Source organism: Caloenas nicobarica, chromosome 15 (assembly GCF_036013445.1).
Source record: "Caloenas nicobarica isolate bCalNic1 chromosome 15, bCalNic1.hap1, whole genome shotgun sequence".
Classification (NCBI taxonomy): Eukaryota; Metazoa; Chordata; class Aves; order Columbiformes; family Columbidae; genus Caloenas; species Caloenas nicobarica.
The window spans coordinates 13,170,027-13,192,564 of record NC_088259.1 but is presented as its reverse complement, the minus strand read 5'-3'; the positions used below and the strand labels follow the sequence as shown (position 1 = coordinate 13,192,564).

The window sequence follows — 22,538 nt, the reverse complement described above, 5'->3', positions numbered from 1 at the left end:
GGAGCCACCGAGACTTCCTGCCCCTGGGTCAACCCCTACGCAGCCGAAACGCCACCGGTTTAATAAACAGCCGCTACCAGGGGGGGCGAATCGTCCCTCAGCCCCCGCCGTCGCCTCCTGAGAGGGAAGACAAACCGCGGGGGGTGCGGTCAGGTGATCCTGCGGGCCGCCCAAGATGGCGTCGCGGCCGCGGAGCCTGAGGAACAAGGTTTATTGGTAACCACGGCGTGGGGGAGGCGGGGGGCTGCCCCCGCAGGCCTCGGCTGGACGAGCGCCCCAGGGAGGGCTATGATCGTTCCGGGCTGCGTCTCAGGAGCTCGTTAAAGGTGCAGCCTGCCCGGCCATGGCTCTGAGGGAGCTGAAAGTTTGCCTGCTGGGGGTAAGTGCTCCGCGGCCGGCGCTCTGTGGGGCCCTGGTGCGGGCCGGGGGTGGCGGGAGGGAGGGAGCCTGGCTTGAAAGGCTTTCTCTGGGGGTGGAGAGGCTCTCGGTGGAGGGTTCTCTCCCGGGAGAAGGGCGGGCCTGGTCCCCGCTGGCTCCCTGAGGAGACCGGGCGGGGAAGCGCCTTCCCCTCCACGGGGGAGGCGGATTCCAGAGCAAGTATCGCTCTTATTTTTTTCTGTTTTCTTCTTTTAAAAAAAAAGAAAAGAGGAAGCACGAGCATCCAGTGTATGCTTCCCACTTCCTTGCAAGCTGTTTTGGGCTCGGAGTTCACAAAATAAATAAACAAAAGCACCTGAAATCCAACTTGTGAGAGAGGGGGAGGGGCCTGAACTCTTTTTTTTAAAAAAAACAACATATGTAGGCTTTGAAAGTGCTGCAAGTATTGCAGGTGGTGGAAGAAGGAGGTATTGAACAAACCGAAGTAGAAGCTTAAAAAAAAAATAATCCAGGCTATAAAGCTGGTTTGGCTTGGTTTGGTGTGAGCGCTTCACCGAGAGGCTCAGGTGGAGCAGCTGCAGTTTTCTCCACCTGAACCCAAACCCTCCTGAGCAGAGTGTGACAGGTGGAATTGTTTTCTGTTTCTAAATGGCCACGTTGCCCTTCAGAGGGAAGATTATGTGTTTCTGTGCTTTTTCATGTCATGAAGGCGTTTGGGGTAACTTCGAGCTACTGTTTGTGTTCATCGGACCTGAGAAACCTTTCATTGTGTAAGGAACGGAAAACGAGCACCCAGGAGAACTGGTTCCTGAACTCCTGGAACCAGGAGCTGCGTCTATGTTTCTCTTTTCAAGATTTGTTCTGCTGATTGAGACTGCAAATGTTATAAAATATAGAACCGAGATAATATGTTTTTCCTTGGGAAGAAAACAGCTCGAAAAGATAAACACAGGCATACATACTGTACCCAAACTTATTGCAGTATTCAGAAGATTCAAGAAAGTGCATGAATGGCATAAAAGTTCATTTTTATTGAGGCAGTTCCTTTTTTAATAAAATTGCGATGACTCTGGAAATGTAAAGCATCTTCACCTGTGTTAATTATATGAAAACTTAAAATGGCCAGCTGCTGTTGAAAACAGTTTTACTGGTAATAGTGTGTGTTATTTCACTTGTATATATGTCTTATATATGTATTTTTTTGTTAACTATGGAGTCAGTGGTGTAAATACGTGCACAACCCAGAATTTTCATGTTACGTTTCCTCTTTTACCATTTATAGCTCTGTAGAGTTGCATTAGAAACATCAGGTGTGTCCCAGAAGAAATTTCAAGTCTTTCATTAAGCAGGGTGGAACAGTATTAGTCAGAGGTCGAAATACGTGTGTCACACTTGTAGAATTTAATGTGCTCCAAAGATGGTGCATCATACTCGGTTGCTGCATATTTTACTGAAAGTGGTAGATGGTCTTTCCCTACTCTTGTCCAAATGCAATTTGTGCATAACTTTTGGGGGAAAAAAGGGGGTAAAAAGTTTGAATAACTGATACTAAGCATTAATGCAGATTTTTATTGTCCTTCATAAAAACATCTCAACAATTTTGTTTGGAAAGCTGTAACTCATCAGAGATGTTTCATTTTTCTATTAAACAAATACAATACCTGAAGTATTTCAGAATCTAACTTCTCTGAAATTCTCTGCAGGAATGTATTATTCATTCACAGTGTATTGCAGGATTTGAGAACAAAAAGATTCATCTGTTTATAATAACTAATGTTTCTTTCAACTGTTTCTGTTCTTTTTTTTAGGACACTGGTGTGGGCAAATCAAGTATCGTGTGGAGATTTGTAGAAGATAGCTTTGATCCCAACATCAACCCAACAATAGGGTAAGAGTCTAAATAAAGTAAATGTGACTTATTCTAGAATAAAACTAAATTGTATGAATATATATTTTTACCTCTTGAATAGATCACTTGGGGATTCTCCATGTGTGGCAGCTCAATGTGGTAATAAACATGACTGCAGCCTTAATTAGCTCATGAGCTACCTTAGGGAATGTAGGAGTGTATTTGGCACTCCTGCAGCTTCCATTTTCACATGTAAGATCTGTACCCATTTTGAATTGTTAATCTGAGCTAACAAAATCCTGCTAGGAGTCCTGGGTTTATTAATAAATTACACTATAGACACTTCTGTTGAAGGGAAAACATGCTTTTCTTATGCACTACTGTTAAATTTCAAAGTCTTAATTATTATGCAACTACATGATTTCTTTTTTTAAGTTTATTTTTTAAAGGGTCAAGTACAATAACAAATCTCCTAGGTTGTTGAAAGTAGTTAATACTAATTCAGGTTGTAGTATTTTCATTAATTAGTTCTAATGTTATACAACTGTATGCAATACACGCACTCATAATGCAATTGGTCTCACCTCAGAGTAGCAATGTTGCTGAGCTCAAATCTTCAAATGGATAGAATGAAGGGCAAACATCAGGAATTCTTGGAGTGGTTGGATATTTTTCTGCTTATTTCTTTTGCTTTGAAAGCATCTCATGGGCTGCTTTGTTTGGAAGTAATTCTTTACTTGCAGGAGAACATGACTTGATGCTGAGAAGTGAGATTGGGGGATTGGACTAGATGATCTTTCGAGGTCCCTTCCAATCCCTAACATTCTGTGATTCTGTGATGCTGAGAAGTGTGGGAGGGTGTCACTGCAGCTTCCTGTCTCAGGTGTCACACAGGCTCTGGTACAGCTCTGACCAGAAAAGATCCTGCTGATAAAGATCAGCCATGTCTCATCCTGTCCTTTTTAAAAAAAAAAGTTCTTGTAATCTCTCTCCTCTCTCCCACACCTCTTTTTGAGTGTATATACTGGTATCAAACTGTGAGATATTCTGTAGTACGCATGCTTTTTTGTTTAAATTCCCCCGTTAACAAAAGTAGACTTTAAGACAAATTGCTAAGTAGTTTTCTTAGATCTTCAAGGGTTGAACATGCTTAGTTACTCTCAAATTAGCTATAGCAGAGGTTCTTTTTTGGAGTGCCTTAAACTAAAGTGTGGATAGTAATCATATTGCTGTTTGTTTAAGTAGAAGAGCAGGCTATCTTAAATGTTGAAGTTCAGGTTGCATTGAAAGTTCAGACCTACTGCCTGTAGTGATACCAACTGCAAGCCAAATTTCTTCTTCAGGTGGACACTATTGAAAGATCCTGTTGTTTTTCATATTACGTGGCATGTTTGAGAAATTGGTTACCAGTTTTCATTCGTAGTCATCCAAATACTTTAAAAGGTGAGGTCTGTTAAATAGTTGGCTAGTAATGGGTAGTATCTGCAGTGGCCCAAAGTTAGCCATTGTGTTCAAGCATGCAGTTCCTGAGGGAGGAGGGGAAAGAAATTAAAGTCTGCTTAAATAGTTGGTGGTCAGGTATGGTAACACAGGCTTTGCAAACATGAGAGGTGCCTATTTATTTGGCTGTGATGCTCTGTTCTATAGTTAGACATGCATCACCACATATGTAGACTCCAGGGGTTAAACATTTGAGTAACTTAGTATGGAATTTGCAGTATGTCTCCAATAACAGGTGAACTGCAGCCTCTTCAAGTCAGCTTTCAGATTTTAAATTCTAAAATACTGTGCTTGATGGCTTTAGGCTCTATGTGTCTGCAAGACTGTGTAAAGCTGTAGACCAAAGATTGTCAGAATTCTGCTACTTTTGTCCTCTGGGGATGCTAAGGACACATTCTGCTTTGCCTGACCTGCAAGTGTTTCTAGGTACTGTGGAGTATCTGGTCTTTCATTATAGCATCAAAAAGAAATTATGCATCTGTATAAAACTACTTTCAGGTGCATCTTATTCACGTAGTTACAGTGCTTACTTGGCTGGGAGAATCAGCTAGGAAATCTAGTAGGGATAATACCTGTTTTCTTATGAGAAGTTGTTTAGTATAGCTGTAGTTTGGAGGCTTTTGTTGACCCAGAAGTGGTTTGTCTTTGAGCTGTTTTTTCTTTTTCTTTTCTTTTTTTTTTTTTTTTGACATCTGTCACAATGAAAGCTTCCATTTGTCAAAGAATTCTAAGAAGCATTTAACCTCTATTGTCAGCTACCATTTAGTATGTTTAGTTGTGATGTGAATTAGAGCAACACAGCTGTTCAGTTCAAATTGACTGTATAGGAATGGTTTCATTTATAGAACCAAGCAAGATAAATTTCCAGCGAGAATCTATGCTGTAGGAAATTGTTTCCATATTGGCCAGAGAATTCAGAATTGATGCTTCATTTGCAGCAGTCTTAAGGAAGTCGAAGTCTTTGTGCTTTACAACAGATACTGCTATCACTTTATCTTCTGTTACTCATTGCTAAAATCCATTATCTAGTTAACTGTGTTCAAATGCGTTGCAGTTAGACTCTTTCTTTTTAAGGATGCCTTGTATTTGGCTGCTTAGAAGAGTAATCAACTTTGGAGATTGCCGTACTCTTTGGCAAACCATCTGAGCTTAAGGAATGAGCAGAAGGTTACCTCTTAATGGTGGCAAGTATTGTGTAGCTGCTCCCTTTCTCTGTTTTAAATGTAGATAGCTGATTTGTCCTCCTATAAAATTGAAACATGTCCAAAGACTGCAGTTACATTAACTACAGAAGTGTTGTGGACATCATTAAAATCTGTGCCCTGTTAGTACTTAAGATCCAAGATAAACTGAAGTTCTGAGTCTTGAACTCAGGTATTTACTGTTGATAATGCTGAAAGACTCTGGTTCTCTGACTCTGAATCTACAGCAAGGAGCTCCCATACACACGGCATCCAGGATCCTGTCCTGCATCCTGGCCAAAACTGACAGTAGAACAAGTTTGGAAGTCTGCAGTGTTCTCAAGTGACAGGAATTAAGCACACAAAAGGTGTTCAAGATTATAATATAGAATCTCCTATGCTTAAAATAATCATGGCATCTGTAGTTCCTATTCTACGAGGATTTTAATTCAGCGTGTGGTTTTTCTAGTAAAAAATGTGCCTACAGTAATAGATACAGCAAAGATTTGTGAAAGATTAGGTCTCTGAATTCCTGTTCTTGTGGGAAGTACACCAATTCATGTGAAGCACATCAAGTAAAGCACAAAAGTACTCCACGGTATTTTGCAATATTTTACTGTAAAACATCTAGAAGTTGGAGTGGAGCAGCTGGAGCATAGGAAGAGGGGGTTTTGTCTTCTTGAAGTCCAAGAGCCTATGCAGACTGAAGTATATAATGACAGACAGGATTTATGAGCTGTACAGAGTGCAGACACCACACAAGTTACTCATTATTGATTTCTCTGTCCTCTTAACACCTACCAATGGTGATAGGAATCTCCCGTATTTTATTCCCAAGTATAGGCTTACCAGCATTTATCTGAATGTTAGTACAGAGATAGAAGAAGCTGATACAAAGAGGGAGGTTTTTATCTGTTTCCCTCTGGAAGTTTCTGGTATACACTTAAATGATTTCTTGTGATGATTCCTCCATTTAGGAAGAATATTGTTAAAAAGGATGACCTTTCTGATTTTTGGGGGGCAGGCATCCTTTATTTTTATCAAAAGCTTATGAACGATAAAAGCTTATTTGCATTTGTGTTCCTTCTGTCTTATTGGTTGAATTTCATCCTCTGAGGCCCTTTGCCTCATTAATTTCAGCCTTTATATATGACAATCTTCATCAGTTTGGGGTGGGAAGCTCTTTTATTGGAATGCAAACATTTTATAAAGTTCATGGGAGTAATGTTCCAATAACATATTTATATTCTAAAAAGCATGAGCTGTAATTTTTTTTCCTAGAGCCTCATTTATGACCAAGACTGTACAGTATCAGAATGAGCTGCATAAATTCCTAATTTGGGATACAGCTGGACAGGAGCGGGTAAGTAGAATTGATATCTGTGGTGATAGTTCTGGCTGGAGTTTGAGCTGCTTTTCAACCTTGCCTCCAGAAGTCACAGTGTGATCTGGTTTTACAAACATGTATGGGAACATTTATCTGTATCAAGATATGGGTGCTGTAAATATGTTTTTATTGTTCGTTGTTATCATGGTTAAAGTATAAAGTAAAGGATGATTACCTAAGAAGAGGAGCTTATAAAACAAAAGATGGGGTTTAGATTCACTGAAAGGGAGTGCCATTTCAAAAGAAAACAAGAACGCAGGGGGGGAGCCAGCAGCTGTCTTTAGTATCATTTCTATAGTTGAGTTTTAAACATTCAGCTGGAGTATTTGCAGCCAGTGCAACCAGCAACATGAGAATCGAAGTGAAATGAAAGATCATGTTTCATCTATGTGTAGGGTCCCGATTTTGGAAAAATAGTCAACTGCTAACACATTTTGTTAGCTTCAGCGTTGGGGTTATTAATGTGAGTAGGATGTGGGCTGAGGCTTTCAAAAGCTGCGTTTCAAGCAATGTTATGGGTGATAACTGATCTTTTATTATTTTGTAAATTTTTACTTCTCAAATCTGATAGTTTTAGAAGCTACATCAAGAAATCTATTTTGAAATTTAAATTTTAATTTGGTAGTTTGAGATTTTGATCCCTGCAGCATACATAGTTCTGAGGGGAGGCAACAAAAATTTTCAAGAAAATTAGTCAAATGAAATTACAGTCAATTAATTGGCATAATTTTTACTTAGAATTTAAAAGGAAGATTTTGCTAGCTAACTTGTTTATGGATTACTAGTAACAGTGGTAGAAATTATAGTAGTCATATTAACAGTGCTTATTATTGCAGTTTCTTGACTGATGACTACTGGTAACTGTCAGTTACTCATGATGAGTTTATTTAGGATGTGAGCTGTGCGTAACAAAGGTAGACACCAGAGCTGTCCCCAGGAAGAGTCAGTTTGATAATTAGTGTAAGAACTGGCAAATGCAGCTGTACTATTTTTCAGGCTTGGCTCAAGAAACAGCGCCCAAACCAAAAAAAAAAAACCCTCACCACCAAAACCAACCAACCAACAACAACAAAAAAACCCGACAAGTTCAGAGTCACTTGCCCTTTTGGAGTCCTGGTGGAACCGACTCGTTAGCTTTTTAGCTTGGTAACAGCCTTGATGGCTAGAAAGTAACTCGAGGATCTTTGTATTGCATTTCAGTGTACTAGATTTTGAATGACAAGTTATTTCCTTCCAGCTAGCACTATATAAAGCAAACTTATGTTGTCAGGGATGTGTCCCAGGGATATGTCCAATGGTATCCATGTTATCAGAAATATCCAAGTCCTTCCATTACGAGCAGTCAGTCAGCATTTGCTGTAAATATTTTGTCTTAAGTGAACATCGTAGCCCATTCTGAAATGCTAATGCTGGAATGCGAGTCTTCTGAGAGGTCGAATATGAATTTTGAGAGGCTGATATTCTTAAATGCAAAGCTTTATAAACATGCCTGCCACAGCTTGGCAGGAAACATCCATCACATATTAGCATTCCATCCTGTTCACTTTAACTGTGTTCGCAAGCAACGGGTGAATGCCGTAGTTTGGATTCAGCACACTGCAATCTGAGGAAGCATCTCTGTACAGGAATAGCGTGTTCCTTGTCTTTCTGTTTTTAGACTGAGTGATACCTCTTTAATTTTCTTCAAAACAAGTCGCATAATATCTTTATCAAAATCAAAAAAAGAAAGATGTCTTACCTGGGCTCTGACCCAAGAGCTGTGATATCTGTGAAGCTTCTGTTCCACACCTCGGAGAAGTCACTGTGAGCCCCCAATATATCCAAAGAAACCAGTGAAATGGAAGCAAGGATATTTACTTTGAAATGATGCCAGTATCATCATAGTTATTTCTTTCTCCAAAGCAGAACAGCGCCATCACTTACTGTAATCACAAATGGTCTGTATACCTGCTTTGCCCTGAAATCCGTAGCACAGTTTTCTTCTGGCCATGCAGCACATCTGAATTATGGAAGGCATCCCCTCCATGGTGATTTGGAATACCAAAAATGTCCACACCATTCTTGGAACTAAAATGTCTCTGCTGAGCTATGATGTGTCATGCTCAGAATTCAAAGTTCTGGCTTCTTGAGGAGCATTTGCTCTTTTCCACTTCAAAAGCCCAGCAGCAAATAGTTCTGCACTCCACTGGGCAACCCCTTGTTCTGAGCGGCTGGCGGTGAAGGTGGAAATGTGCCCTAATTCACTTCATACAGCTCATTTCCCTACACACACACATGCTTTTTCTTCTCTCATTTCTTTTACACTGAGAAATGTCGATAGGAGATTACTTAGAGCAATTAGGATTTTTGCCTCCTTACCTAACAATTTTGACAGTTTCTGTGGATAATTACATTATGTTGTCTTAAATTCTGTCAAAACACAAATTGGAGGCTGGAGGGCATGCTGAAGTCTTTGGGAAAATAGCAAAAGGAAAATTCAGTGTTTCTAGTAACATCTGTTTTGTTAATGTATTTTATCTGCTGACTGCTCTTAGGTGGAAAAAAGTATCTAAGTGTTAGCAGGCAGGAAATGAGAGTAATACAAAATCAGCAAGTGAAAGTTGGTTTATTCCCAATATAAATAGTCAAATAATCAAAAAGCCAGGTTGCAACCAGTCCAAGTGGTGGTTTACCAAATATGTTTCTCTTTACGTTTTAGTACTTAGGAGGAAGACAGGGATTATGTCCCAACATGAACTGCATGCCTGCCCATGTTTCCCTCTCCCACTATTAAATATTTTTATATTCTGAGCTTTGTGTTCAAAATCCTATTTTCAAAACAGAATTTGAAAGCCAAAAGTAAGTGGTCTGGAATTCTGCTTTATAGCAAGTTGGGTTTTTTATGATTTATAATATTGCTCTCAGTTGAACTGTACTAAGCAAAAGGAAATCGGTATTTTACTAGAAGCAAATAAGCCTTTATGAAAAACCATATTCTATTCATGATTTTTTACCCTGAGTAGTAAGATTGTACAAAAGCTCTAAATCACACATGCTTACATTAAAGCAGGACATGCAGTTTACTCTCTGCTTTGACCGAGAGTTTTGGTCACTCGATTGTCTTTTTTAAATTGTCAGAATATTACGCTGTTTTTAAGAATGCTTGATAGATATTTTTGATGCAACTTAATCATATGTTCTATCACTCTTTTTCATTCCTGGATTCACAATACTCTGCCCATGCAAAGGTACAGGCCTGGTGCAAATGCACTACAAACCAAATATGCCTGCTGTAGATTTAATTCTGAAAATTACAAGAAAATTACAGTAGCCTTTTACTATTTAGTGTGTTCCTTAAAGCTCTGTTTGCAGCAGGTCACATAGCTGTGGACTTCTGCTTTTTTTTTTTTTTAGTATTAAACATGCCTCTAATTTTTTGAGTTTTGGAGAAAAACTTAAGTGGAATCCCTATATCCATAAGTTAGATGATGAGGAAGCCAACACTTCTAGCATTTAAGAGTTCCATGAGTGATCTGTGGGGCTAGAGGTTGACAGCAACTTCTGAACATTTCGGATCAGTGTAATATTTGCTTGTTTTCTTGAGATTACTGCTGCTGATCGCTGGACTATTTATTGGTTGGCCTTTGTAAACAATACTTTGTGAACTTAAGGTACTCTACTGCACAAACTCTCTGTAATTGTATATAAGAGTTTTCCACAATTGTGAACTTGAAAGCTAATTTCCACTTTATTCAGTAAGAATAATGAGGAAATCATGGAGATCAGGGGAAGGTCAGATTGATAATGTATCGTTTCTTTCTTTCAGTTTCGTGCTTTAGCCCCAATGTATTACAGAGGGTCAGCAGCAGCCATTATAGTGTATGACATCACAAAAGAGGTAAGGAATTTGATCTTGACCTGACATTATAATTTCTGGTTTGTTTTGGGGGTTTGTTTCGTGTGTCTCGAGCCAGTTCTGACTCTTAATTACTTCTGGTTTTTCTTCTTTTTTTTCCCCTCTTTTTTTTTTTTCTTTTTTCCCACATCAGGAAACTTTCTCGACATTAAAGAACTGGGTTAAAGAGCTTCGACAGCATGGACCTCCAAACATTGTTGTAGCCATTGCAGGAAATAAGTGTGATCTTAATGATGTAAGGTAAATAACCATTGACAGCTTGGAGGTTTTCACTTAAGCTTGTAGTGTTAAATGTTTTCAGAGCAAGTGAAAGGTATAGCGTAATTTAAACTGTTTAGCACTAGTGTTGTAGTTTCAGAAGGAGTCTGAGCTGTTTCTACTGTCAGAAGATTTGCCTAGTCTGCCCTTGGACAGTCTTGCCCAATTCCTCCCCTGTGCTGGTGTCAGTATGTGGGTGATTGGGCAGTAAATCAGGCTGTAAAATGGATCCAGAATTAAAATTAACCATTTTAAAAAAGGAAAACTGATCCAAGTGTATTTGTTTTACTCATACCATGAACACTTGCTGGCAGGACAGAGGTGGGATAGCACGGTTAGGAATGAGCAGTTTACAGGGAGAGACAGGATTAAGCTTTTCTGGTGACAGTGCCAAGTTACACAAGCCCAAACTGCCTGTGAAACTACAGTGTAATACAAGCTGTTTACCTCACTTTATAAGAAGTACTCCTGTCAGCCTGTAGCACCTCATTTTGTTAAGAAAAACATCAAGCCTGTTGGAAAGCATTGTGTTGGTTTTTCTGACTTGCTTGTTCAGGTGTCTTCCTCCCCTGCTTAAATATTGGGGTGGAATTGGCTGTGGCTGAAATAGTTGCAAGGAGTGGGAAAATTTCTTGAGAAACTTTATGAACAGCCAAACTTTCAAGAAAGCATGTACTAAAAACAAAAGAAGCCCATTTTTATTGATGTCCTGGTTAAATAAGCCAAAATTCAGAACGAAAGTGTGTGCAAACTTCCTGGTTTTAGATTTCATTAGAGAAGGTACCACAGCTGGTGTCTCAAAGGACACAGATGGTTCTGCGTTTAAAGAACCACTGCAAAGCTGGTTCTTAATGCCGTTTTACACATTGTTAATAAATAGCAGTTATCTAGTGAGCTCTAATAACTTTTTTAGAAGTAGTATGTCTATTGAAGGAAATATGGCATAAAATTACTTACAAGACAAATATAAGGTATAAGGCATGCAGTATTAAGTCACACACTTATTTCTTGGTGCTTGGGTGGCAGTGTAAATGATGTAAACATTGCTATTGAAGTTAATGAGCAAGATGCCTTGTCCTTTAGTCAGAGGCAAAATTGGAGTCGCTGATCTGAAGTCTGTGCTTTTGATATGCTAAGTCCCATGTTACTGAAAGTAGCCTATGTTTTCTAGAAATTGTATGTAAAGGGATACAACATATAGTCCCGCCTTCTCTTCACCTATTGGGGTTTGGTTTTGACATGTTGTTTAAGGAAACGCACTGCTTTACCAACTTGCCTACTTAGGGGTGCAGTATAACTTTCTCACTTCTTGGCTGTGGTGTTGTGTGCTCAGTCTAAAGATGTTCCTGTTTACAGCGGTGTCTTCATGTGAAGTAAATCTATTCTAATGAACTGTGCAGTCTTGTGACATACTTGGTTTTGTAAACAGCTGTAGGAAATCCACTGGATTAGTAGAACTAATGCTTTAGGATCATTTCAGTACATCTAAAACTGGTGTGTGTCTGAAGAATAAAGCACCCCTGATGATAGATTGCAGACCTACACTTAGAGTGCTCAAGAAACAAACTCCACTGTAATGCTGTCAGATGGATTAAGGCCTTGTTTAGTTGATGATTGTGCTTCAGTGATGCTCGTACCTCAAGGCAGGGAGATGGCGTGGAGTAAAGAATGAGCATCAGCTTCAGGATGAGTGAGCACTGTGATGCCAAACAGGTAAAATACAAAATAGTCATTTAATGAGACACTTAAAAGCTTAATCTGTCCCTTAAGATTTTGAATAATGGAGTTTTTTGCATTCACAATTTTTTTTTCTTTGCTTTGTTTTTCCAGAGAAGTCATGGAAAAAGATGCTAAAGACTATGCAGATTCCATTCATGCAATATTTGTAGAGACAAGTGCGAAAAATGCAATAAACATTAATGAACTCTTTATAGAAATTAGTAAGTATTTAAACAGTTAACATGGTTTCTTCCAAAAGAAGTTAAAGTAGAAATTTGATTACTGTATTGCTTTTTGTACTATTTAGGTCAGTGTATACTGACTGAAATTTGTTACAGTCAGACACGAATACAAACGGCAAAATGAGCTGTATAAAGTTTTGGTCATCTAATGACCTCTAAACATTCCTTCTAGAACTTTTAAGCCTACTGTGATGCTGCTGGATAAATAGCAAGCAGGGCAGTCATGTCAGAAGTCAGTGTCACTTTACTGTATCTGTTACTGAATGTTTCAGTTAGTACTTCCAAGGTTATGGAAGGGAGAGGAAAAGGCATGAGGAAGATCCAAACTATACAGCTGAGAAAAGGAATTAAGTTCTCACTCTTAGTGTTTGTACTTAATCTAAACCAGTGCATTTTCAATAATATATTTAATTAAATTGCAAGTCTTTTCTGTCTCATTCATGCTGGGGATGGAAATCACTATTTTTTTGTGTGAATGAAAAGCAGATAGTATTGCAAAGTGAATTCCATGCAATATTATTTGCAGGATATGTTTCAGGCAGCAGCACCAATGTGCACGTATGTCAGCCTGTTTGTGAAAAGAGGACAAACAGCCATCTGTGTGTGCGCACTGCAGTTTAGCTTTGAATAGCTACAGAAACATTAGACTTTAGAAAAAAAAAAAGAGTCCTGATAAGCAGTTGAATACATTGATGTAAAAACTATGTGCTGTACGTGAGCTTCCTGATTTACTGACTTACTACGGAGCGTTTCAAAAAGATGGACCCAATTTGAAATCACTATGTCTCTGCAACCATGAACCACCCATGAATGAACATAAAACGTTTATAAAAAGGTTACTAAAACTTACTAAACTGTAAATTTTTGTATAATCGTGACATGTTGCCATTGTGAAATATACTGCTTTGAAATTGGGTCCACCTTTTGGAAACACCCTGTAGTTGCTCCCTAAAATTGACCTTGAATAAACTGGGAGGGGAAAAAAAAACCACCATAAATCCTCTTCAGAAAAGAATATCCAACCAGGAACAGTGAATTTTAAAGACTCATTAAATGACTAAAGCAGCTATCTTCACAAACACTTCTGTGCTAAGCCCAATGCAGGTGATCTGTGAAAATTTGGGTCAAGATGACAGTACTCAATGAAGATATTCCAGATGGTATTGGATCCTGCAGAGTATATTCTCTGGGTGCTTTTATAGCTTAGCTCTCCAAGTCTAGATTAGCCTGAACTACAAAATTACCTTAAAACTGCCTCTGGTCTTCTTTTGCAGACTGTACCTCTTATAGACTGTTAGCTGCTGTCCTTCTGTTATGCAAGAATGTTGTCATTAATGACATATGACTAATTGAATACACACCTAACACACACACTGAATGCTTAGAATTAGTTTTCAGTATAATGTTTGCTGTAAATTTTTTTTCTGCCTCCTTGTAGGTCGCCGAATTCCATCAACTGACACTAACCCCCCGTCTAGTGGTAAGGGCTTCAAACTTAGAAGACAACCATCGGTGACAAAGCGCAGCTGCTGTTGACTGATCCCTTAGAAAAACAGACTTGTTTATACAGTAGGTGGTCTTGGAAGTTAATGGTTCACGTTGGGTTTATATTATCAGTCTTAGATCTTTATCTGCTGGTGTTCATGCACCCGAGGTCCCACAAAAATGGACCAGTTTATCTGACATCTGTAAACTTGCAGAAGAGACTGCAATCGTAATATCAGCCTGTTTACTTACGAAAAGTGTAGTATCTCTTGCATTCAAAGGGAATCCATCATCACTTTCTTGGCCTTGCTTGAAAGGAAGGTGACTATTATGGATGGTACAACCAAGATGTTTAATAGTTTTGTAATCAAGATTTTGGGATTTTTCTTGTAAAAAGGGAAATGAGCACTTTGTGGGACTTAGGGGTGGGAGGAGTCTGGGAGTTAGATGTCATTTCTTCCTTTTCTTCAGCGAGCCTTATTTTAAGTTTAATTGTAGCTAATCCAAAGTATGATGGGACAGTCGATGTGAGATGGCTACATAATAAGCAACTGAAGACAAGTAATAGGCAAATCAGTCCATCCAGTCCCCAAATCCCATTTGCACTTTTTATTTAAAGATGACATGCACTGGGAGTGGGGACACAAGCAACAGATCTTGAACCACAGACAATCTTTTTTTCATGCTGACGTTAATCACTTTAAGGCAAACTGATATGCTTATAAGCGTCTTTTTGTTCCTATGAGGTTTTTAATATTAAGATGGTGGTTGAAGAAAATCTAGTTGTAGCTCTGACTAAATTAAGTGGTTACTGACTGAAAACAGATGCTGTAAACAGATGCTGCCAGTGGTTATGATAAGACCTGAAAGTGTTTTGGGGAACGACTTTAATTGCTTGGCATGTGTAAAGTGTTCATATTATATTTATGAGACCAGTGTTTAAAGTATTATAAATTATGTAAAAACAGTAAAAAAAAAAAAGCAATCTTATACACTCCTTCCATTCCACACCCATGGAAAAACTCCTGGGGAATCTCTATTAGGTTTTTTTCCTGCGTTTTAGGTATTGTCACTGTGAGTTCATCCAGAGGCAGACTGAAATTTTTACTCTTTTAATCACGTTTGAAAGAGCCAATAGAGAATGCTGTTGGTGCAGCATCTGGTCTGTCTGTTGAACAAGTTTTCATCTGTGGTGCACCCAGTCTTGCCTGGTTTGGGCACAAAGATACAAATAGGTTGTAACCTTAAGACATGTGGTAATGTAGATCGTTACCTCTTGGTTCCTGGGCTTTTTCATCTGTGAGGGTTTTTAGCAAATCAGTGTATAGGGTTTAGTACACTGTCAATTAAGCTATAGGTTGACCATACCCATTTGTGCTATTTTATTTATTTTTACTTTTTGTTTCCTACCAGCACTAGTGAGAAACTTTCTACTTTTGAAGAAAAAGAGCTTAATAGACTTGAGTATATACTAAGATACGCTGTTTAGCTTTAGTATCAAAATGAGGTCATGTTCCTGATGCTTATTCTTTCTTTGTAACCTGGTTTTCTATCATCTCGAGTATTGAAGGAAATGTAGAAAAGTTTGTAAGAAATGAAAGGACTTGTACTTCAGATTAGTTTGTATTAGTGAAAATTCTTGGAGAGCTATTCCGGAGCAAAACAGGCGAACTGTTACAGCAAGATTTTGAATCGGTCAGTATGTTTTAATGAAATTTGGTGACTACATTTTTATCATGCCTTTTACTCACCCTGCATTGTCAATTATTTCTTCTTTGCCACAGTTGTACAGGCTACATGCTTATAGAGCCCAAGAAGTGTATCTTCATCAAATGAAGGCTGTTTGAAACCCCTTTGAAACCTTGGTCATTAACAAAGTGTCTTGTAGTAGAGACAGATTTGTGTTTGGTGTTCAGCCTGATGTACTTTTTTTTTTTTTACTGTTGCTCAAAGCAAATAAATTATGAAAAGAAAACTTTAGTACTCCTGCAAAATGCTTGATGGAAATATATTTGGTAAAGAAAGAACAGAGTAAGCTTGCTCTTGGGCATATTTTTAATTATTAAAAAGCAGGTTCGAAAATAAATGTAGAACTTCCACAGTGGTAGTCATGGAAATCCATAATTTCTTTGAAATATCTCAATTCTTACTCCCAGCAAATTTTTTAAAAGTAAATTGTGTAGTTATCTAATTCAACTAGGTTTTTAAAACATTTTGTGTTCACAGTGCTCTGGGAGTTTATTCTATACCAAGATAACTAAAGCACCTGGTATCTTAACTGTGATACCGAAAATACTGCTTTTATTAAAGCTGAAAGTAACAAATCTGGAAATTCTTTAAGTTGGAAAGACCATAGTAGGAGAAGGAAAGTCTCAGATATTGGGAGTATCTTTCATGTAGATTAATAGAAAAAGGAATTTAAGACTTTCTAAATTACTGTTATTGCTTGTTAGCATGTGGTAAAAATTGCATTTAAATCTGGTTTTTTTGTGATATATCAAAAATGGTTTAACAGCATTTATCCAAGATTTATTGAGTTGAGAAGTAAATATTGGACTCCAGGCAAGAGTGAGAGCCAGGCTAGTATTGAGATTATTCTAGTTCTTTCAGGGGAGAGATCCATATATCTTGGCAAATCTTTATGAACTGCTTTCTGATCTATCCTCACTTATTTGCTATACACCAAAATTAGACTTCCAAAACAAAAAAAACCCACCCCAAAACACTAAAAAAGCAGCAACAAACTGGCCTTTCTCAAATGCAGCCAAGTCTTAATGCCTCAGCCTCCTGGTTTCTGTTGTGGATCTGAGTGGAATGCCAGCTCACTTCTCATCCTTTTTGCAGTTCTGATCTTGAATTACTGCAGTTAATGAAAACGTGGAAATAGCCAGTGGTTCAGATTGTCCAAACTACAAACGCTGAAGTGAGGCTGCTTAAGACGTGCCGATTTAAAATGACAGGCTGTTGATGTAAGTTCTTTTGAGCCAAGATAACTGTTTATTGATGAGTTGGCTGTAGCTGAAAGCTGGAATACAGTCTTCCCTGGATGAGATGCACATGTTCATTGTTTCGTTTTTGCTGGTGAAAAATGGTTTCTTCTATATTAATAATTTGTCAGGCCGCATGCTTTCATCTTGCACTAGGCTTCCTGAAATGGATTCTGTTTTGTCCTCACATAGATTCTCTATTTGGAGATACATTAGCCTTTGAGTGTTTGGAGTGCTGATTGTCAACCATTCCAGCTAAATTTTTAATAACTTTTTTTTCTGTTAAGAAGTTGTTGAAAAAGCTGAGGACTGAAGTTCTACGTATCTTGCTCTGACTTTCTGTTGTCATAGAGGCTGGACTTTCAGATACTCTCAAAGGGAATTAGTTGCTGCAGAGCAAGTTTGGAAGGGTAAAGTATCACGTATGTAAAAATGTAGTGAGATGCATGTCGTATCATTGATCCAGAGCATTTTTAGCTGACGAAATATGACTATTTCAACTTCTAAACAATACCAGTTCTTTCCGACGAAAGTTACAGATTTGTACAAAAATATAATTTGACAAATGTTTAGTTCTTAAGCTTTAGAGCAACTTAAACATGCTCCTCAAGTTTTGGAGGGTGTCTTCATCTGACCCTTTAAATTACTTAAATAGTCTCTTAGCTGACTTGCCAGACTCTTCATCTGTGCTATAGGTAGTTTTGTAGTATATTTTTTATATGTGCTGAAAAATGGCACACTAAATGCCTAAAATAGGTGAAATCTTGAAGCTTATGTTTAATAACAGAAACATCTAGTGGTCAAACTACTGAAAATTGTAATGGGTGGTTTGAAGATTTCTAAGACAACTAAGTTCTAACAACTTTTGCTGTTGCCAAGAAGGTAATGACTTCATTTATGTTACTAGATCCATGTTGAAACAAAATAAATCATTGCACTTGAAATCCCTACTGATATCAGTGAGACCCTTTAAGTGCTCCAGGATCACAGTAGTTTAGAGGGGTGTTTTGTACAGACTGGAGTCTTTGCTATGTTGGTGTACATAACACCGACTGAATGCTACCAGCCTGCTCAAGAAAGATTGCTCACATGCTTGGGAAGAGAGGAAGAGGAGAGGAGACAATGTCTGCTGACTGATTTGGATGTCTAATCCTTTGACCTGGTCAAGAGGTGTGTGATTCGTTGGGAGCTGTCTGCGTTCATGGTTAGAGCTTCATTTTAATTATCAAAAAATAAATCAGGCTGAATATCTCGAATGGTGTAAAAGTTGGCCTCAAGGTTTTTGTTACAAAGGTAATTCTCAATTACTCATCAACTTTAGTGTTAATTTCCAGTGTAACATATTGAGTATCAGTTGGAAACGAAGCTTTATCAGGGATGTTTGAGTGACTTTCTTGTGAAACAGTCTTTAGTGTTTATTAAGGATGGTGTAGTCTATTTGTGGTGTGCTGTCTCAGCAATCTGCAAGGACTATCTTGGGAATTGATGATTTAGAGGACAGAAGCTGTCTGAACTGGGTAGCTCATCACCCTGTAGCAAACCTCACTTACAAGCAGCAACAGCTACATAGATGTAGAAAAAAAACTTTAAAACAAGGAAAATCTGAATAATTCACTGACTTAAACTTCTATGCTGCCTAATCATTTTCTAAAAAGCTTTGTGTATCTCTCTTAAACACTTCAAGCCTCTAAAAAAAAGAGGCTTTTCTGTTCATTGACAAGAAAGGGCAAACTTTCTTGATTTTTTTTTTTGATTTTTTTTTTTTAGCAGGAAGTTGTTCTACAGCAACACGAGACTGTGCTTATGCTACGAGCCATTTATTTAAAGCAGAAGAAATGTGTGCTTGGAACTAAGCTGCTAAAAATTCTGCACAAAATTCTTTATAAAGAAAACTGTTAAAATTTTATGTTCAGATCATGTTCCTAGTGATAGATCACAGCCCTAGTAATGGTAGGTGACAGAAGATTTATTCTGTGAAGATGATGTGAATTACCATCTAAGATAGAAATATAGGTTCTAGTATTAAAAAAAAGAGTCACGTCAGCTGTCCTTGTCGGAGTCGTATGGCTTCAGCTTGTCAGAAGAAATAGCTTGGAAACATGTCTTTGTTTCTGATAGAAGAATTCAGGTGCCAAAACATATTTCCCTAAAACTAATAGGTCTCCTGACACAAGGGTTTGTTTCTGAAAAATTCCTTCTGGTATTTTGAAGGTCTCAGAAGCTTGAATGCAAACCCTTTCTTGGTCAGCTAGACTCAAAAATGCACAACTTGGAAAAATAAATTACCAGCTTTATCCATGAAGTGTCACAGATAAGAAATCTTTCAAGGGATATAAAAATGTGCTGAAACCCAAGAGTACTGCTGGGCTTAGTCTCTGACATATCAAAATGATCCTAGGGTCAGCTTTTTCTTTCTTTCTCCTCATATTTTTGCCCCACTCAACTCTTGATTTTTACCATAGTGTTGTCAGAGTGTACATGCTGTAAACAGCTATTTAAAAATACTTAGAAAAGTTCCAGTGGCCCAGAGTTATTTGGGGCTTCCTATTTTACATGGAAAATCAAGGCAATAGGATGACTTGTCCCCCTGAAAACTGGGACAGCATTTGCTGAAACTGCTCTTATTCTAGAATAAAGACTTCTTGAAAAAAAATTTTGCTTTTCCCATTACATCATCCTGCAAGTTGGGGTTCTTAAATTTTTTGCTTAGACACTAACAATGAATTCTATTCAAGGAGCTAATTACCTTTGTAAAGGTACTCTTCTTTTAAGAAAGTTAGGTTTTTCTTTGCTTAATTTCTGTTAATGTTTTCACATGTAGTGTTGAACAAACCACCTGCTACTTTTTCAAATGCTGAAGGATACAGACCACTCTTTCTGTCACGCTCTTCATCGGTGTGTGATACTCCAGCCAGTTTTTTTGGATATGCTGTAACTCTGACACCCACAGAAATTCACTGCTACTTTCTTGTTTCCCTTTTCCACGTTATAGTATTTATTTCCAATTAAATCCATTATGTTTTCTTGACAATTTGTTCTTTGTGTCCTTATGGGATTTAGACAAGAATAGGTGGTGAGCGTCTCCTGCTCCTCAAGGGCAGTGAATATTTGTAAACAAAAAGGTAATTAATTAGTACAGCTTTATGACACTGTTATGAAAGTATAGCAGCTGAGACATGTACCACTAGTGTATTACACCAGATAGTGAGGACTAAAAGCATATTCTCCTGGGGGAGCAAATAATTTTAAGGTTCTAGTAACATGACTTAAACTCTTCTCCATTTTAACTTCCTTTTTTGTACCTTCTATTTCTGAATATTGTGTATCCAACATTGAAATTGTGACACAGTGAATTGATTTAAGACACAGAAATTGCATTTCTGTTGCTGTAAGAAACTTAAGACTTCCTGGCAATCTTCCCCCTTGTACCCCTCACCCTCAGTACAATGAAGACAAGACATCATTCTGAAGGTTTCTTCTGAACAAGAAGCTTGGCATTTGCATTTGTGTGTTCAGGGCACAAAAATAACCTGATGTGCATATAGCTCTTGCAGTGTGTAATAAATGTTTGCCTGTAAAATTAAGTGTGAAGGTTAACCTTTGTATCAGCATTTCTTGTCCCTCTTAAGAACGTTTTGCCTTTTCGTTATAGGATTGGGTTAACCTGTTAAAAAGGTTGAAAGGTCTGTGCCTTCTTATTATAGTATCTCTTATTAAAACAAACTTAAGCCGCTCAAAGTTACAGAGCACTTGCAGCGCTGTAAACTGCACAAATTTACAACCATTGCTTCACTGCATGAAATGTAGTCGGATTACTAGTGATGAAATATTGTAGTGATGATTTCCCAAGCTTATGAATGTTTTAAGACTTTTTTTTTTAGTCTTCTCTTGGGCTGGTCCTGAGAGCGTGTACAGGTTTGTCTGTATTGTTGGTTTGTAGATGCTAATGAGGAAAACCAGGCTTTTGTTCTCTCCTTTTGGTTTGAATTGTTACACTCCCATATAGTGCATAGAATGCAAACAAAGAAATGTTGATTTGGCAAAATGTAAACAGCCTTTTCAGCTTAAGCATTCGTAATAAACTTTTATAGTGTAATAACATGCTAAATCACTACCAGTCTGATGTATTGTGCAAAAAAAAAAAGGTGTAAACATTTTATTAATAAAAAGCTTTGTTTATAAATGCGCTGGATTTGTTTATAAATGGTTGCAAAATTCATAACATCTTAAAAATAGTCTCTATAGTAATAGAATTATGGAAGAGGAATGTAAGCAATACCATGGCAGAAGTGAACCTAAGTGGTGATTCAAATAGCTTTTTCCCAAAAGTACTGACTGTGGATCATTCAGAAACTGTAGCTCTTCCCTGGTTTATCTATACACAAAGGCAGAAGACAAACTTGTACAAAGAAGGGATGGGGAAAAACAGCAGCGAGAATGCAGCTTTTGTGTTCCGCTTCCTTTCTTTGCAGCGTGATGTCTGAGATGCTGCCGGCCACACACGGCCTTGTCAAGCAGTGCAAGGCCTGACAAATTCTACCAGGGTCAAGTTATTTAGTACATCACTTTTAGCTTAGACTGCATGAAATGTAAAATTCTTGAGTTAAGCTTAGGCCAGGTTTCTGTCAATCCAAACTGTAAAGGGCTTTTAATATCTGCACTGTGGTGTGCACTCCTGTCATGCTGGGAAGGAATCCTTTCTTATTTGTTAATACAGCCAGCTGGTTGGTAGTTCGCTTTTTTTTTTAAATCACTTTGTTGGTTTTGTAGAGCACAAACATATGGAGCTGGCTGGAGTTATCTAACTTACATGATGCTTAAAAGATGTAGTTTTCTTGTTTCAATGTGTGATGCAAGTCTAACATGTTCAGTTAACAGCAGCCATCAAAAGCGTAAATAAGGAAAACAAGTCCTCTTTCTGATACTGTGATACTGCTATTTCACCTAAAAATGTTGGATACAAATTTCTACTAAAAAACTCTCTGCAGTTCATATGCAGGAAACACAGACTGTCCTCTTGTTCACAGAGACCTGGAAGAATTTATTGTTCAGTACCTGCTATTTTTAAGTGTAAACTGCTTTTGAAGAGTGTCAAATGTGTTTGTGTAAGGTGGTATAAATGTGCATTGGAGAGAGTATAAGAAGGGTAAACCCAAGGAATGTGCTAGAATAGAAAGAACAACACGTTTACTTGTGTTTGCATAGGGAATCTAGATAACTAAATGCAAACCACCTCATTTGCACACACATAATATTAGATAACATTTTACTTTGAGTCTTTCATAGCTTTTAAGGTAAAAGTTTTGTAACAGATGAAACCGTTCTTTAAAATTGTTCTAGGACAAAGCTTTCAGGTGCTCTTCAGACTTTCCCTGCAGTGTTCATCCCTATTTTCTCTTGTTAATCAAGAGTGTACCTGGGCAACAAGTCGACTTCTAGTCTCGTGGCTGAATTTTTAATAAAGTGAGGGTTGTTTTGTCATTACTAAGGACATAGTATTGCAGGTGGCCTTCACGCATGCCCATTTCAGTGAATCTGATCTGCACAATATTAAATGTACACACGTTATTTACATATAACAAAAACCTGGCAACCTACATTCATTGCACTACATAAATTTTCAACTTAGTATAAACAATGTTGTGCTTTCTAAAAAC

General features: G+C 38.0%; 1 protein-coding gene across 2 annotated transcripts; it reads left to right on the top strand.

Annotated features, from left to right (window-relative positions):
• Positions 1–31: 31 nt before the first annotated feature.
• Positions 32–21,027, top strand: RAB22A (RAB22A, member RAS oncogene family). Of its 2 annotated transcripts, XM_065645587.1 has the most exons (8): positions 32–379; positions 2,187–2,266; positions 6,190–6,271; positions 10,101–10,172; positions 10,324–10,430; positions 12,279–12,388; positions 13,848–13,978; positions 18,649–21,027. In XM_065645587.1, the coding sequence occupies exons 1-7, from the start codon at positions 344–346 to the stop codon at positions 13,943–13,945; spliced, it is 585 nt and encodes a 194-aa protein (XP_065501659.1). In that variant the 5' UTR covers positions 32–343; the 3' UTR covers positions 13,946–13,978; positions 18,649–21,027. The 2 variants fall into 2 exon arrangements, with proteins under 2 accessions (XP_065501659.1, XP_065501657.1); XM_065645585.1 differs by having other exon boundaries at positions 13,848–21,027.
• Positions 21,028–22,538: the final 1,511 nt, after the last annotated feature.